The sequence below is a fragment of the Colossoma macropomum genome, unplaced genomic scaffold (assembly GCF_904425465.1).
Source record: "Colossoma macropomum unplaced genomic scaffold, Colossoma_macropomum, whole genome shotgun sequence".
In the NCBI taxonomy this organism is placed as follows: domain Eukaryota; kingdom Metazoa; phylum Chordata; class Actinopteri; order Characiformes; family Serrasalmidae; genus Colossoma; species Colossoma macropomum.
The window spans coordinates 3,402,532-3,414,947 of NW_023494794.1; the positions used below are offsets into that span (position 1 = coordinate 3,402,532).

At 41.2% G+C, this 12,416-nt stretch overlaps 1 protein-coding gene across 1 annotated transcript in view; it reads right to left on the reverse strand.

The window, feature by feature from the left end:
- specc1 (sperm antigen with calponin homology and coiled-coil domains 1) overlaps positions 1 to 12,416 on the reverse strand; it is a 149,413-nt gene that overhangs the window by 93,288 nt on the left and 43,709 nt on the right. Inside the window, 2 exon segments of the mRNA XM_036579912.1 lie at positions 953 to 2,221; positions 2,223 to 2,530. Of these exon segments, the coding sequence (XP_036435805.1) occupies positions 953 to 2,221; positions 2,223 to 2,530 (1,577 nt within the window).

The following is a 12,416-nucleotide window of genomic DNA, read 5'->3' on the forward strand; positions in this document are numbered from 1 at the left end:
CTTGGCCACAAATGTCTGGTGGGCCCCTACCTGGATACCTTTTCAGGGTGGTCATGTTTTTTTGTTACATGAAGGATACGCAGCACCATTATGGCAGCACACTAACCACGGTGTTGGATTCTTTTCCAATTGAGACAAAACAATAGCAAGATTATGTACACATTTACGAGAAAACAGTTTAACATAAACCCATAAACCAATGCAACATTTCCCTATAAAACATGTGTTCGCTCTTGACAAGCAAAACATCTACCCCAATGAAGACGACACATATTACAATGACAACTAAAATGTACATGACAAAGACAAAAAGCATTAACAAACTTAAAATACCAACTTGTTAAGCATCCTACGCTAAAGCATACCGTCACACTGGGCGTAGAAAATGTTCTTTATTTATATATTAGCTCTAATGACTTTATGCACGGAAGTTGGCAGTTCACAGATTACTACCAACAAGGACGACGCAACTTATTTCTTTAACTTGGGTGGGCTAATTGGCTTTCGAAATGGGCAACTTCTACTCTGTCTAAGTGTCAGGTCTTGTTTAAGATTCAAAGTACATTTAAAGGAACACTAGCTCACTGCTAAAAAAACCTGAGAGTTTAACCAAAGTAATGGCAGACAGTGAAACAGTTGCTAAGCAGTAATTGAAAGAGAAAATGATAAAGCGGGAGTTTAGAAGAGACATGGAGAACAACTGGATTATGATTGGACGTAACACAATGACAAGTCTGCAGGGACCTGCATTCAAGTATATAATAATGTAGAAAGAAAGTTTTAGAGAAGGTGATGATAACTTGGTTATGAGCCTGGGAAAAAGGGAAGAGGAGTAATGCATTTAGCAAGATTTGGCGTGGGTCTCTGATGTCAGACACAAAACATTACTTGGCTGATATATAAATTTCATTCTCCAAAGCATTACTTTCATGGTCAAGGTAGAGACACCTACCTTGTTAAGCATGCCCTGAAGATGCTCCATTTCATTGTTTGCCAGCAGCAACTCCTGCCTCAGCTCGGAGCAACTGATCTCCAGCTTGTCTCTGTCTGCGTGAGCTGCTTTGAGTAAGGCTTGCAGCTCTGTGCTGTTGCTTGCACTTTGTACCGCCTTGAGTTCCACCACCTTCTGCCTCTCTGTCTCCACCTGGCCCTTCAAACGCTCGTTCTCTGCCTTCAGAGCCTCCATGGCTTGATGCTCTTCCTCTGCCAGCCTTGCTGCCTTCACTCCAGCCTCCTTCTCCCTTTCCAGCTGCTGTTGGAGGAGCTCCAGCTCTTCTTTCAAACTTCTCGCAGTCGCCTGGGCCTCCTGATGCTCCTTCTCCAAAGCTCTCAAGCTCCCGGTCAGTTGCTGCTGAATATCCACAAGCTTCTCCCTCTCAAAACGTGAGTTCTCTACCTGCTCAGCCAGACGCTGCTCCAGCTCTGCCATCCTGGACACACGTGTGGCCTCAGCTTCTTGACTCTGGGCTTGCTCTCGGAGCCTCTGAAGCAGGGCCTCATTCTTTTGGGCCAGGAGTTCCACGCGTTCCCTCTGCTGCTGTAGCGAGGTTTGAAGAAGACCCTTCTCCTCAGCCAGTCGCTCGTTCTCTACTGTTAGCTCCTGCACAACCTGCTGTTGATCGGCCAATTCCTGCAAGGTAGCCTGGAGTTCCTCTGCCGTGCTGTGGTGGCTCTCCTCCATCTTTTGGATGCGCTCTGTCAAGCACTCCACCGACAGATCTCGTTCCATGGTCCCTGGAGCAACACCCTTGGTGCTACTGCTGACAGAATCTGAGCGAGATGGGATCTTCTCAAACTCTGAGGAGTCTGGGGAAGGTGATGGAGAACCTTTGGTGAGGTCACTACCGGATGATACAGAGGTTTTGATTGGACTGCCATTAAGTGGCCCACTTGTTCCCATTTCGGTGCTGATACTCTCAGGGAGAACCCCATTAACAGAAGGTTTGGCTGGACTTGTTAGTGAAGTGGAGGTTGTGGTTGGACAAGTTAGTGATGTGGAAGTTGCAGTGGTACTACCACTGGAGACTGGAGAGGTCTCCAATGAGATCAGCTTTTCCTTCAAGGCTTGGTTCTCCTCCCGTAAAGCAGCCAGCTCCCTCTGGAAGCGTCCATTCTTCTCCTTCAACTCTCCAACTAATATCTGAAAGTCTGGGGGGTGTGGCTGAGCTTGCTCCCCATCTGAGGTCCCATCTGGTGTGCCAGCTTCCTGAGGTGAGCCTTTTGCCTCTGCATCGCTGCAGTTCCATCCGCAACTTGCTGATCTCAAATTCTTTGGCTTTGGCCTCAGCTAGCAGCTCCTTGACCTGGCATTCCAAGAGGGCCTTGTCTGCGCTCTCAGCTTCTGTCTTTGTCTTGACAGAACCACGGGAGTGCTTAGCTAGAGTGGACAGGCTGGAGGTGCTGGCACTAGGGATCAACTTCTTGGCACTAGAGGTTTTTAGCTGGTCCCGTAGTGAGGTACGGTCTCTGGAGATGGTCTGGGGGATTTCCCGGGGAGCAGGTATCCCTGACTTTTTGCCTGACTGGATACCTGTAGAGAGACAAAGCAAGTTTTACTGCTTAAGATCTTTTCATGGATGGATGTGATGAACAAGCCAAGCGTCTGAGGTGTTGAAATATGAATGGCCTTTTCATTCAAGCAGTTTACATATATGTGACAGTTTTAGAATTATTTGTTTGGGAAACAAAATAAGTAGGGTTAGGGTTAGACTTTCTTCTTAAACAATGAAACAATATTTCTGTTGATTAAAAACTCAATTTCTATTAAAACATTTTTGTAGCAGTACCAGTTTTTATTTAAACTACCATTTAGAAAAGAATCATTCCTCATGGTCACTTGGGCTACAAAATATAAGGGACAATGCAGCCTTTCATTTCATGTCATTGTTCAAGGCTCAAAGTATCAGTGTGAGAGGTCGTTCATTCAGCTTGTGACTGGACAGAAGATGTTTTGTATTATGATATTCAAATGGCTACCAGGCACTGCCTCTCCATATTGTAACCATAGTGCTTCAGTAGAAAATAGTCAACTGGCATTTGAGCAGCATCAGAAAGCCATACAACCTATCATTCCAGAGTGGTCTATAGAATGGCTTGTATACCACAGGCCTTATGTGAACAGGGATACTGGTGAAAGGTTTTATTGTCGGTTTTAGAATAATCAGCAAACACCAACACAAACATGGGGGCACTTGTTACAATTGATGACAATGCCCCTGCAGTGCAGGGAATGTTCCAGAGCAGTGTATAGGGGGTTACAATAGGAGTGCTGTGCTTCAGGCCAAAAAAAGCTGTCCCACTGGGCAATGTGAGGATTAGTCTAGATGGATACATTGACTAAATTCTTGTGATGAGACAAAGATTCTAAGGCCACAGATGCAAAAGAAATAAATTAACAAGTGAATTTATGCGAACACAGACCACTTCATCTCTTCCAAACCACAGGACAGACTCTCTCTCTCTCTCTCTTACACACAGACATTATGATTTCATTTCAATTGGTAATTCCATGCTTCTCTGGATTGTGTAAGCACTGTGCTATTGAAGCTGTCTTTGTAGTGACAATTACTTTTTTCACAGAGCTACAGTCAGAACATGCCTGTCAGGCCTCATCCTCCATCTCCTTGGAGCCATATGGCTGTTTAGTATTCTCTCTGCACGCTTGATATAAAAGGTCCAGAGAGGTGAGAGGTCTCAGCCATGACTTCATCATGTGTCAACCTTGGTTATTTTTAGTAGCAGCCTGCATGTGCTTGTATTTTATGACAACAAAAGTAGCAAGTTACGTTTTACGGAAAACAGCAGTAAAGTGAACTGCAGAGCTCAAATATGGATCTGCTGAAAGCTGTGACACTGCTAATGCAGGGTGGCTTTCAGTCACATGAGATTGCAATCACAATATTTGTTAACTAAAGAATAAAGAGTAATAGAAGAGTAATATTTTTGCTCTCCCTTGAGCTCTCTCCAATGACTCTGTCAGAGAGGGGATTTAATAGATTGATTGGTTGGCTTGATTCTTGCTTCACCATCAGTCAGGTTAATAAAATGTCCTGCAACCGGCTGGGTCAGGACATGAGCCATTAAAACTCTATATTCCTTTTCTTTTTTTCGTTCCCTCTCTGTCTTAAACGCATCCATCACAGCCAGAATCAGGACACACATTCCTAAATTATATATCACCTTCATATTTAAAACATTTATCCACTTGTGTGGGTGAATGATGTAGCCAGGCAGACCACACCAACAGTTTTACAGAGAACGCTTTGTCATTAAAAGGTGAAAAATACACCAAAGCTCCAGAGAGTGTTATAGAAATTTGTCTCTATTAGCAGACTACTGGTCTGCGATTTACATGAACAAAATCATTTTAGTGCTTGTGACGTTATGCTTGTGGAATATGGAAAAAACTTACTTCATTAATGTTTATTACATTATGTTTGAATTTGAATAAAAACTATTTATAGAACCTAAAACTTTAACATGACCAGATAACACACTCTGTAGATACAGTGTCCTTGAAAGTCTCAAGACTGAAGCTTTTGTGTATCTAGAACACTAAACTAGTCTTGTCAGTTATAGTAGTCTTAATCGATTGATAGTAGTAAATAACAGCAATCTGCTATTAGGTCACACACAATAGAGAGATTTCATTCACTATGTAGTATTGTAAACAATAGTAAACTAGCAATGTCAGACCATTGCCTTAGACTGCTCCACAGGAAGAACACTTTCAGTCTGACTGATGATAATATTGTTGTGATCACAAAAACTGGACAGCAACCTAGAAACAAAGGGCCGCTCAAAATCCCTGACTGCTCTTTGGATAGAGTGAACAAATTTAGGCACACAATGGTGTTTGAACGGTCTTATTTTCACTAGGGTGACTAATACTTGGCCCTGGATTTTGGGCCATTTCTGCATATTCTCATCTTGCTGCTCTTGGGCCTAACAAAACCCATATAAACTACAAAGATTCTAGGGTGTTACCCCTTATCCGACCTCGATAACATGCAGTGAATCATAGGTCTGAACGCAAAGTATTTAGCTGGAAAGAGTTGTGCTGTATAAGATAATACAAAAACATCAGCGACAGCATAATGTCCCAAATGTCCCAAAGGGACATATAAAAGTGCAAGAGAATCAATCCTACAATATCAATGCACGATTCACGATTGAGTGGTTGAAGGTTCACTGAATGTGGGCACCACAATGCAAGAAAAATGGTCAACTGGTACTACTGGACTTAGCAAAGTGTAACCATGGTGCCATTTTCAGAGTGTTTGTATATGCAGACGCTTGGGAGAAAATAAGGCTTTGGGTGGCTGTATGAAGAGCAAGCATGATTCATTCGGTCAGTTTACACTTGTCACCCAGTTGGCATTGATGACAGTTCCAGTTCGGGCATACCCAGGCAGCAATGAAACAAAAGAACTCATAAAACAAGACAATCCATTAATTAAAGAGGACACAAAAGGAACTATTTAAAGACTTGGATTGGACAACTCCAAAGTCTGTGTGAGCTTGGCTGTCCTCGACCCTGCCAGATTCTGATAACTGGCTATTTTTAGTACACAGAGTGAAAGGGAGGACAAGGGGGAAACAGGGACAGAGAAAGGATGTGAAACAGACCAAGTTTAAAGAAAGAGACGTCACAAATCAAATGGAAAGAGAACGAGACTGAAAAGGGCAGAAACAAGGGCAAACGTGAACAACAAAGCTACTTTTGTAGAGCTAAACCTAAACCCCCACTCAAAGGCTATGAAACATGGTAGACTTTAAATCAAATATTGGAGAACAAGTAGTGAATGTCCTTCACAAGAGCCTCCTCCAGTGCCTCAAACCCACAGACTATATCATCCTGCCTGTGCACACCACCTCTCATTGACACCCCAAGTAAATAACCAGAGACTCTTGCTTTTGAGGCAGACACTGTGATATACAACAAGGCATTAAATGGCTTAACAGTAGATGTAGACAGAGTTTCAAGAAGATTTTTGTCTTTTAGAGCACTGTGTCCAGTTCTCAAGGTTTTGCATTAAAAAAACAACTTTTATACAGTTCTGTAATTTGAGAAAAGCTGGTAAAAAGTTCAAGCATATATGGCTTTTTGGATGTGTCACCGGTAGCCAAGATCAACAGGCTTGTGTGTAGTCATGAATCCAGGAACAGCAAGCGTTATCTGAAAACTGCATGCTTCCTCTCAACGAGAAGCTACTTTACTAATGTTTTCCAAAAAAAACAGACACTGCTTTCCCGAAAGGAACTGTACAGATAAACTCCTTTTAGTTGCGATATCGTATATTTTAAACATACCTAGCATACAAGTAAGGACACTGTATTTTCGTTTATTAAATGCTTCCACTAAGTCACCCTCTACAATTTCCAAGTACTGCATGCCAAAAATCTTTATTTAGTAATTTAATTAAGGAGAAAGTGCACTAAATCCTCCATCCTTAATGCCATTTGAGGTTTCAGATCACAGTAGGAGTCACATGACTGGATGGTTCTCAGCATGAACTGCCAGCAAGTTTGATAGAATGTAGTGCATTACGAAATGACCCCTGGAGTAATTAACTGTACTGGGTTAGTATTTAAGCGCTGACAGATAAGTGACCGCTGGGAGTCGTGTGTCATAGCGTTGGCTGGCATCACTGACATGAGACAGTTATACACCAAAGCGGCTGCCATAACAGAATAGCCTTGTAGGTGCTAGGAATTCTTATTAGGCCTCATGATTTTTCTCTATGTAGGAGTTGCCCATTTGCAGTAATCTAAGACCAGCGCCCATTAATAAACCACTGCAGACCTGCACAAGAACCAGGGTTCAAAATAAAAAACATTGGTTCACTCAGAGCAGTACTAATACTTTGATGTTTCCAAACTTGTGTTCCAACACCAACATAACATCCCTATCCCTATATGTCAGAACAAGATTAAAAAGTAGTTTTTAAGCTACTTCATCAAAAAACCCATCACTGAGTAGCTAAGCTATTTTTCTCACATAGCAAGCTCAGGATAATTCCTTTTCTGGTCTTGTTTTTGTTCCTAGCAAACTACTGTTCATTTCCAGTTTTCATTTTGTTCCTTGAACTGGTTTGGAGTCTTGATATGAACAAAACAAAACTCAAGGCTGCAAGTCTTGGAAGGTCTTCCCTTATCCACTTCAATCCTACTCCTAGGGGAAAGGAAGCTTGAACAAGGCCTAGTTTGATGTTTTCCACTCATGGGGATGTGGGGGGTATAACTTAAAAACAGCTCCTGCCTTGCTGTCATCCTTTCCTGTTGTCCTGCCAGTAAATGGGATGGGCACGTTGGATCGGATTCCATACGTGTATACAGTCCTGGGACAGGGAAGCTGGGACGAGCTGGCATTCCACTCCACATCCTGTCACACAGGCGAAAACGGAATCAAAGAATTTCCATCTGCGTCAGCATGGTGACATGCTGAATGGTCAGGGTGGCCTGAGCCCGTCAAGCTTAAGGACCTGCTTATAAAGGGGTGGGGTTATTGTGTTCCCCATTACCATATGCCATATTCGTAAGAAGATTTGATGATCATAAGAAGTATCAAAACTAAGCAATTTGCCAAAGTGGGGCATAAGAAGTACAGATGATTTTGATAATCATCTTTTCATGTCCAAATGTTGAATGTGTTAGCTGAATGATGGATATGGAGAACATGAAGATATAGATATTCAGGGTGATGTGAGTATAACACTGGAGTCTTAATATCAAGACTTCTTAAAACACAGTGTAGGTGTTGCTTCTAATTTGACTGACCAAGTGCTGACATGGACAAACCCTGTCAAACCCTGTCATTCCTAAAAGCTACACATTCAGAGACTAACCATGCTGCCTTTATTGTTGGATGCACAGCAACAGTTTCTGATTCAGAACAAAACTGACATCACTACTGAAACAAATGTTATTGATTTGTTTAATCAAGCAACAATAAAAGACCACTGAAATGTAAAGTATATTTCTATTCATATGTTTGCTCGATCAAAATTGTAGTTTGTGATACAAAGCAAAACTCTACAAATTTACGGTTCTGGTAGATTGTGTTCTTTTCATATTAAAATAAAGACCGCTTTAAGAAATCACACTATTACATGAGAGAAGATTATTATTATTATTATTATTCATATCGTTATTATTATTATTTTTATTATTATTATTATTATTATTATGAATTGTCATCGAGTTGGTTCTGACTCCTGGAGACCATATGGACGGTTTCTCCAGAATTTCCTGTCTTCTTGTACCAACAGATATACGCCTGGAAATTTATGCTACCAACATCGTCCCACAACTTTCGTATTGGTTTATCCCAAGTATGATTTCTGTGTAATACTGCCAATTAAAAAGCTGGCATTGTTACAAGATACTATTAGCAGTATATTGGAAATACTGTCCAAGAAAAAACTAATTAGATATACAAAGAAGCTTTCTCCAAAAGCAAATACACATTCTCTCTGTATTCTTGCCTCCTTGAAGGTAACTTCCTGTTCTTGCTGTTTAAACAAATAATAAGCATGTATGTACGCTGACAGGGGAATTGGAAACCATGGAGCTTATCTGGCAGTCGCGTCATAATCAGATTTTACAGACTCATTTCAGTTACCCCTCATTCACTATCCTTCTGTCACCCTGCCTCTCTCCATATCTCTCCATAGTTCCCTAAAACTCAGGCTTTCCCAATGAGAGTCAGAGCCAGAAAACAAAATCTTCTTGGCTCTGCGTGAAATCCCCCTGCCTTGCTCCACGGCAGGATATGACATTGTGTGGAGGAGGTTGCAGCATTAGAGAGTAAGTCTGGCCTGGAGCAAAATTTACAATACCTCAGAGTACTGATCTGGGATCCGGCTCCCTCCTACGCATAACAATCTTTGGCACTATTGGCAAAACCACAACTGATCCAAATACAGCACCCTTAGTCTGAACTGCTTTGTGGATACACCTCCCAGTCTGCAGATCCAATTGAACGGTGCTGTGATTTAAAGCCCAGCATTAGCAGATATGTTTTACAGCCACAGCTGCAAGCATGAACTGTCAATGCTGGATTGATATACAATCTTTTATTTCACATTTTGCATAACAGTTTCCTGAAAAGTCAGAAACAGGTCATTAGACCATGTAAGTTTCCTTATGACAGGACCATCTTCAGTTCCATCCATGTTTTTTGGCCAGGATTAACTGTATGTTATTGTAACCACTACAATATTCATTCCTGATTACATCTGCTTAGAAACTACTTAGCAGAGATCTGCTATGCTGAGTAGTTTGATGCGAACCTTCATGTTCCAGGAAATGTTTTTGTTTGGCTAGCATATCAATCTGGCTTTTCTTCCACCATTGTTGAGTAAACCTTTCTGTTCTTGGTCTGGGAAATGGCATTCCAGTCTCCTTTGCAATCACGTAATGGCCTGCCTCAGCGCCTGTATAAGGCACATTACTCTCCACAGTAACAAGTCAAACTGTCAGTCTGCAGAGTGAGTCAGCCCTTTCGTTCTGCTTGGTCTACTTCACAAACAGGCATCCTGTCCCTCTCAGGAACACAGATCCAAGATTTACAGCCACTATTCCACTTATTGTAAAGACTCTCACTTGGCTTTACTTTCCGTTATTTATTCAGCAAACCCCATCCCTGTGGAGGAAATGCACTATCACTGAGGCTGATGGCAAATTCCATCATATCGCTTGCCCTGAAGTTTCATGGCTTCAAAATCATTCAGGTTTCAGATATAGTTAGTCATAGCTATTTCTCGATGTCTATCTCTCTCTTTCTTTCTCAGTCCGGAATGATGAAAGCTACCACTACATCTTTTCAAACGACCAGTCATGCAGCATCGTTAAGCTCCTTAATATGCTTGAATGAGAACGCTAAGCATTCAGCTGTGCCACACAGTTTTCTAGACTTCAAGATGCCTAACTGGCTGCATTGTCACAAGGCTTCAGCGGTAAGGAACCCTACTGTCTTAGCCACTCAGGCATTTGTCTTAGGCCAATGGCACACCTTTCAGGCTTAAAATTGCCTATTTTTAAACCAGAAGCAAAGTGACATGGCATGCACAGTGAACCTATACTGCTCTATGACACTTGCTATTTCACATCAGACACTATGAGGTGCTGAGTATTTTCTGTCAGTATGGATAAGGTAATATAACCTACAGATGTCTTTATTCTGTTTAAAATTATATAAACTTTCTATAGACGACATTTCAGCATAGATAATGACACAGTTACTAGTGCAATACTGCTGCTGCAACTCAAAATATAGCTGTCTACTGTTTTGATTATAGAACTAGGTTGCACAATACAGCAAGAATACTGAATCTTGTACTGCTTCTAAGTGGAAACCTCTAGCATGCTGCAAGCGGCAAGCATCAAAAGCATACTGCGTGCTGATAACAGGTATTTATGAATACTTCACAAAAGCATTAACTGTCTACACAAAATGTCTGATTCAACATGAAGAAGCTGTTCAACTTTCAACATCTATGTTATGCTTCCTGCACAGCTGTTTCTTGACCATGTTCATTTGGTGCTGGCTGAGTAGCCAAATTAATGCTAACCAGATTTGTTTTGTTGTACTCTCTCTTGCTGTTTTTCATTTGTGGTGCCTTTATTTAAAAGACAAATCCTTCTCTTTCTGGTCCTACTTTGGCAGGAATGTTAGGAAAACTAAATCCATGGAGGGTAACAGAAAACTAGAGAGTCTGTTTGATGTTACCGGTTATCACTTCCTCTGATCTTTGGGTGGCCAGCAATTACTAGAATTGGTTAAACCAAGATAAAGATAATTGTGACAAACTAGGGAGAGATTTTTATTTGTTTGGAGACCCGTGAACCAGATATGAGGTCACTGCCCCATGGAGCTGGCAAACCTCTGCACTGTTCTCTGAACATCATACATTACATAAAATTAGCATCAAAACATTCATAATGTGGTTCTACTGTTCATAACAGAGCTTTTTCTCTGCAAATACCTGCAAAAAAGGTTTGTTTTTCAGAGAGAATGTTTTTTCCTGATCAAAGACTTGATTTTGAAGGCTAATCATCTACAAAGCTTTCCATCTGTTATGCCATCACGTTGTGAGCATACAGACAGTTTCAGAGGAGGCCTCTACTTTACAAAAAGGGCAAAAGGTGAAGGATCAAAGAGAAAGACCCAGATGACAGTGTTTGTATCTCAAAAGCTTCATTCAATTCAAGCCAAAAAAGACTTAACCAAAACTGCAAGGGGGCTGAAATGACAGACGTACGAGACACTGAGGTATTTGGAGCTTGTTTCCATATTTTTCTTTCAGTAAGTGCAATGTTCTTGGGTGAAGCCCAAAATAAATCCATTATTTTGGGTATATGGCAGACAAAAACAAGTCAAAAATAGAACTGAGGATACTTTCTTCAAGCACAAGCATGCAAATATAGCTGGTAAAAGCCTGAGTGACATTACAGGGCTCCATATTCACAAGCTCTATTAGTTATCTCTCATAGATACTACAACTCTGAATTTCCAAATTTGATCTACCAGCATATAGGAATAGTTTGACAAAACATGCTAACATGGGAAGCAATGAATCAAAGCTGGCAGCCACCAGTTAGCATGATGTCATCTGCTATTTACTTTCATTCATTGTTAGCAATATTAATATACAGATCTGACTATGAAAAAGGTCTTGAGTTCCACATGCCTTTAACTCCATTGGTTTTTCCATGCTTCTCTCACAACCAATGGCAAACAAACCCCACACAATCCTCCTGAGGAGAGCCATGAAATTAGAAGGTATTAAAAATTATGCTGCTTCAAGTGGGAATGTTTTTTTTTTGTAAAGCAAAACAACTTAATCCACGAGGAGCCGCTTCTTCTCTGTTGACTGTAAAAACAGTGCAGCAATGTTGTGACCGCACTGGCCAATGCTGCTCTATTTAGAGAGGAGGACATCACAAACAAACAGAACACGATGGCCTGGGTAACAGTAAAGTGACTGGGCTTTCCGACAAGATTCCTAGAAGTTTCTGAGAGATGGCTCCGTCTGGTGCCTTAGATACACAAATAAATACAACAAGGATCTCTGATTGGCAGTTTGATAAGGCTTCTGAACACAGCCTTTGAAAATATAATGATTTTCTGGTGATTATGCTGTCCATTTACTCCACTTATAGGTGTTGGCAATCTTTATGACAGTGCTGAGTTACGTCACACGTAGACAAACAGGACAGGGGAAAATTCAAACACAACACACCTGTCCTGACAAACAGAAAACGTATTTAACTTTACTGTTTACTGTAGCAGATACTCCCTACAGCTCAGCAGGAAGGTGTGACATTCTGTTCACCATTTCTCAAATATTTAAAACATCATTTCTCAAATATTTGTTGAGTTCGAGTCAGGTTCAAATTTCACTTTCAGGTAA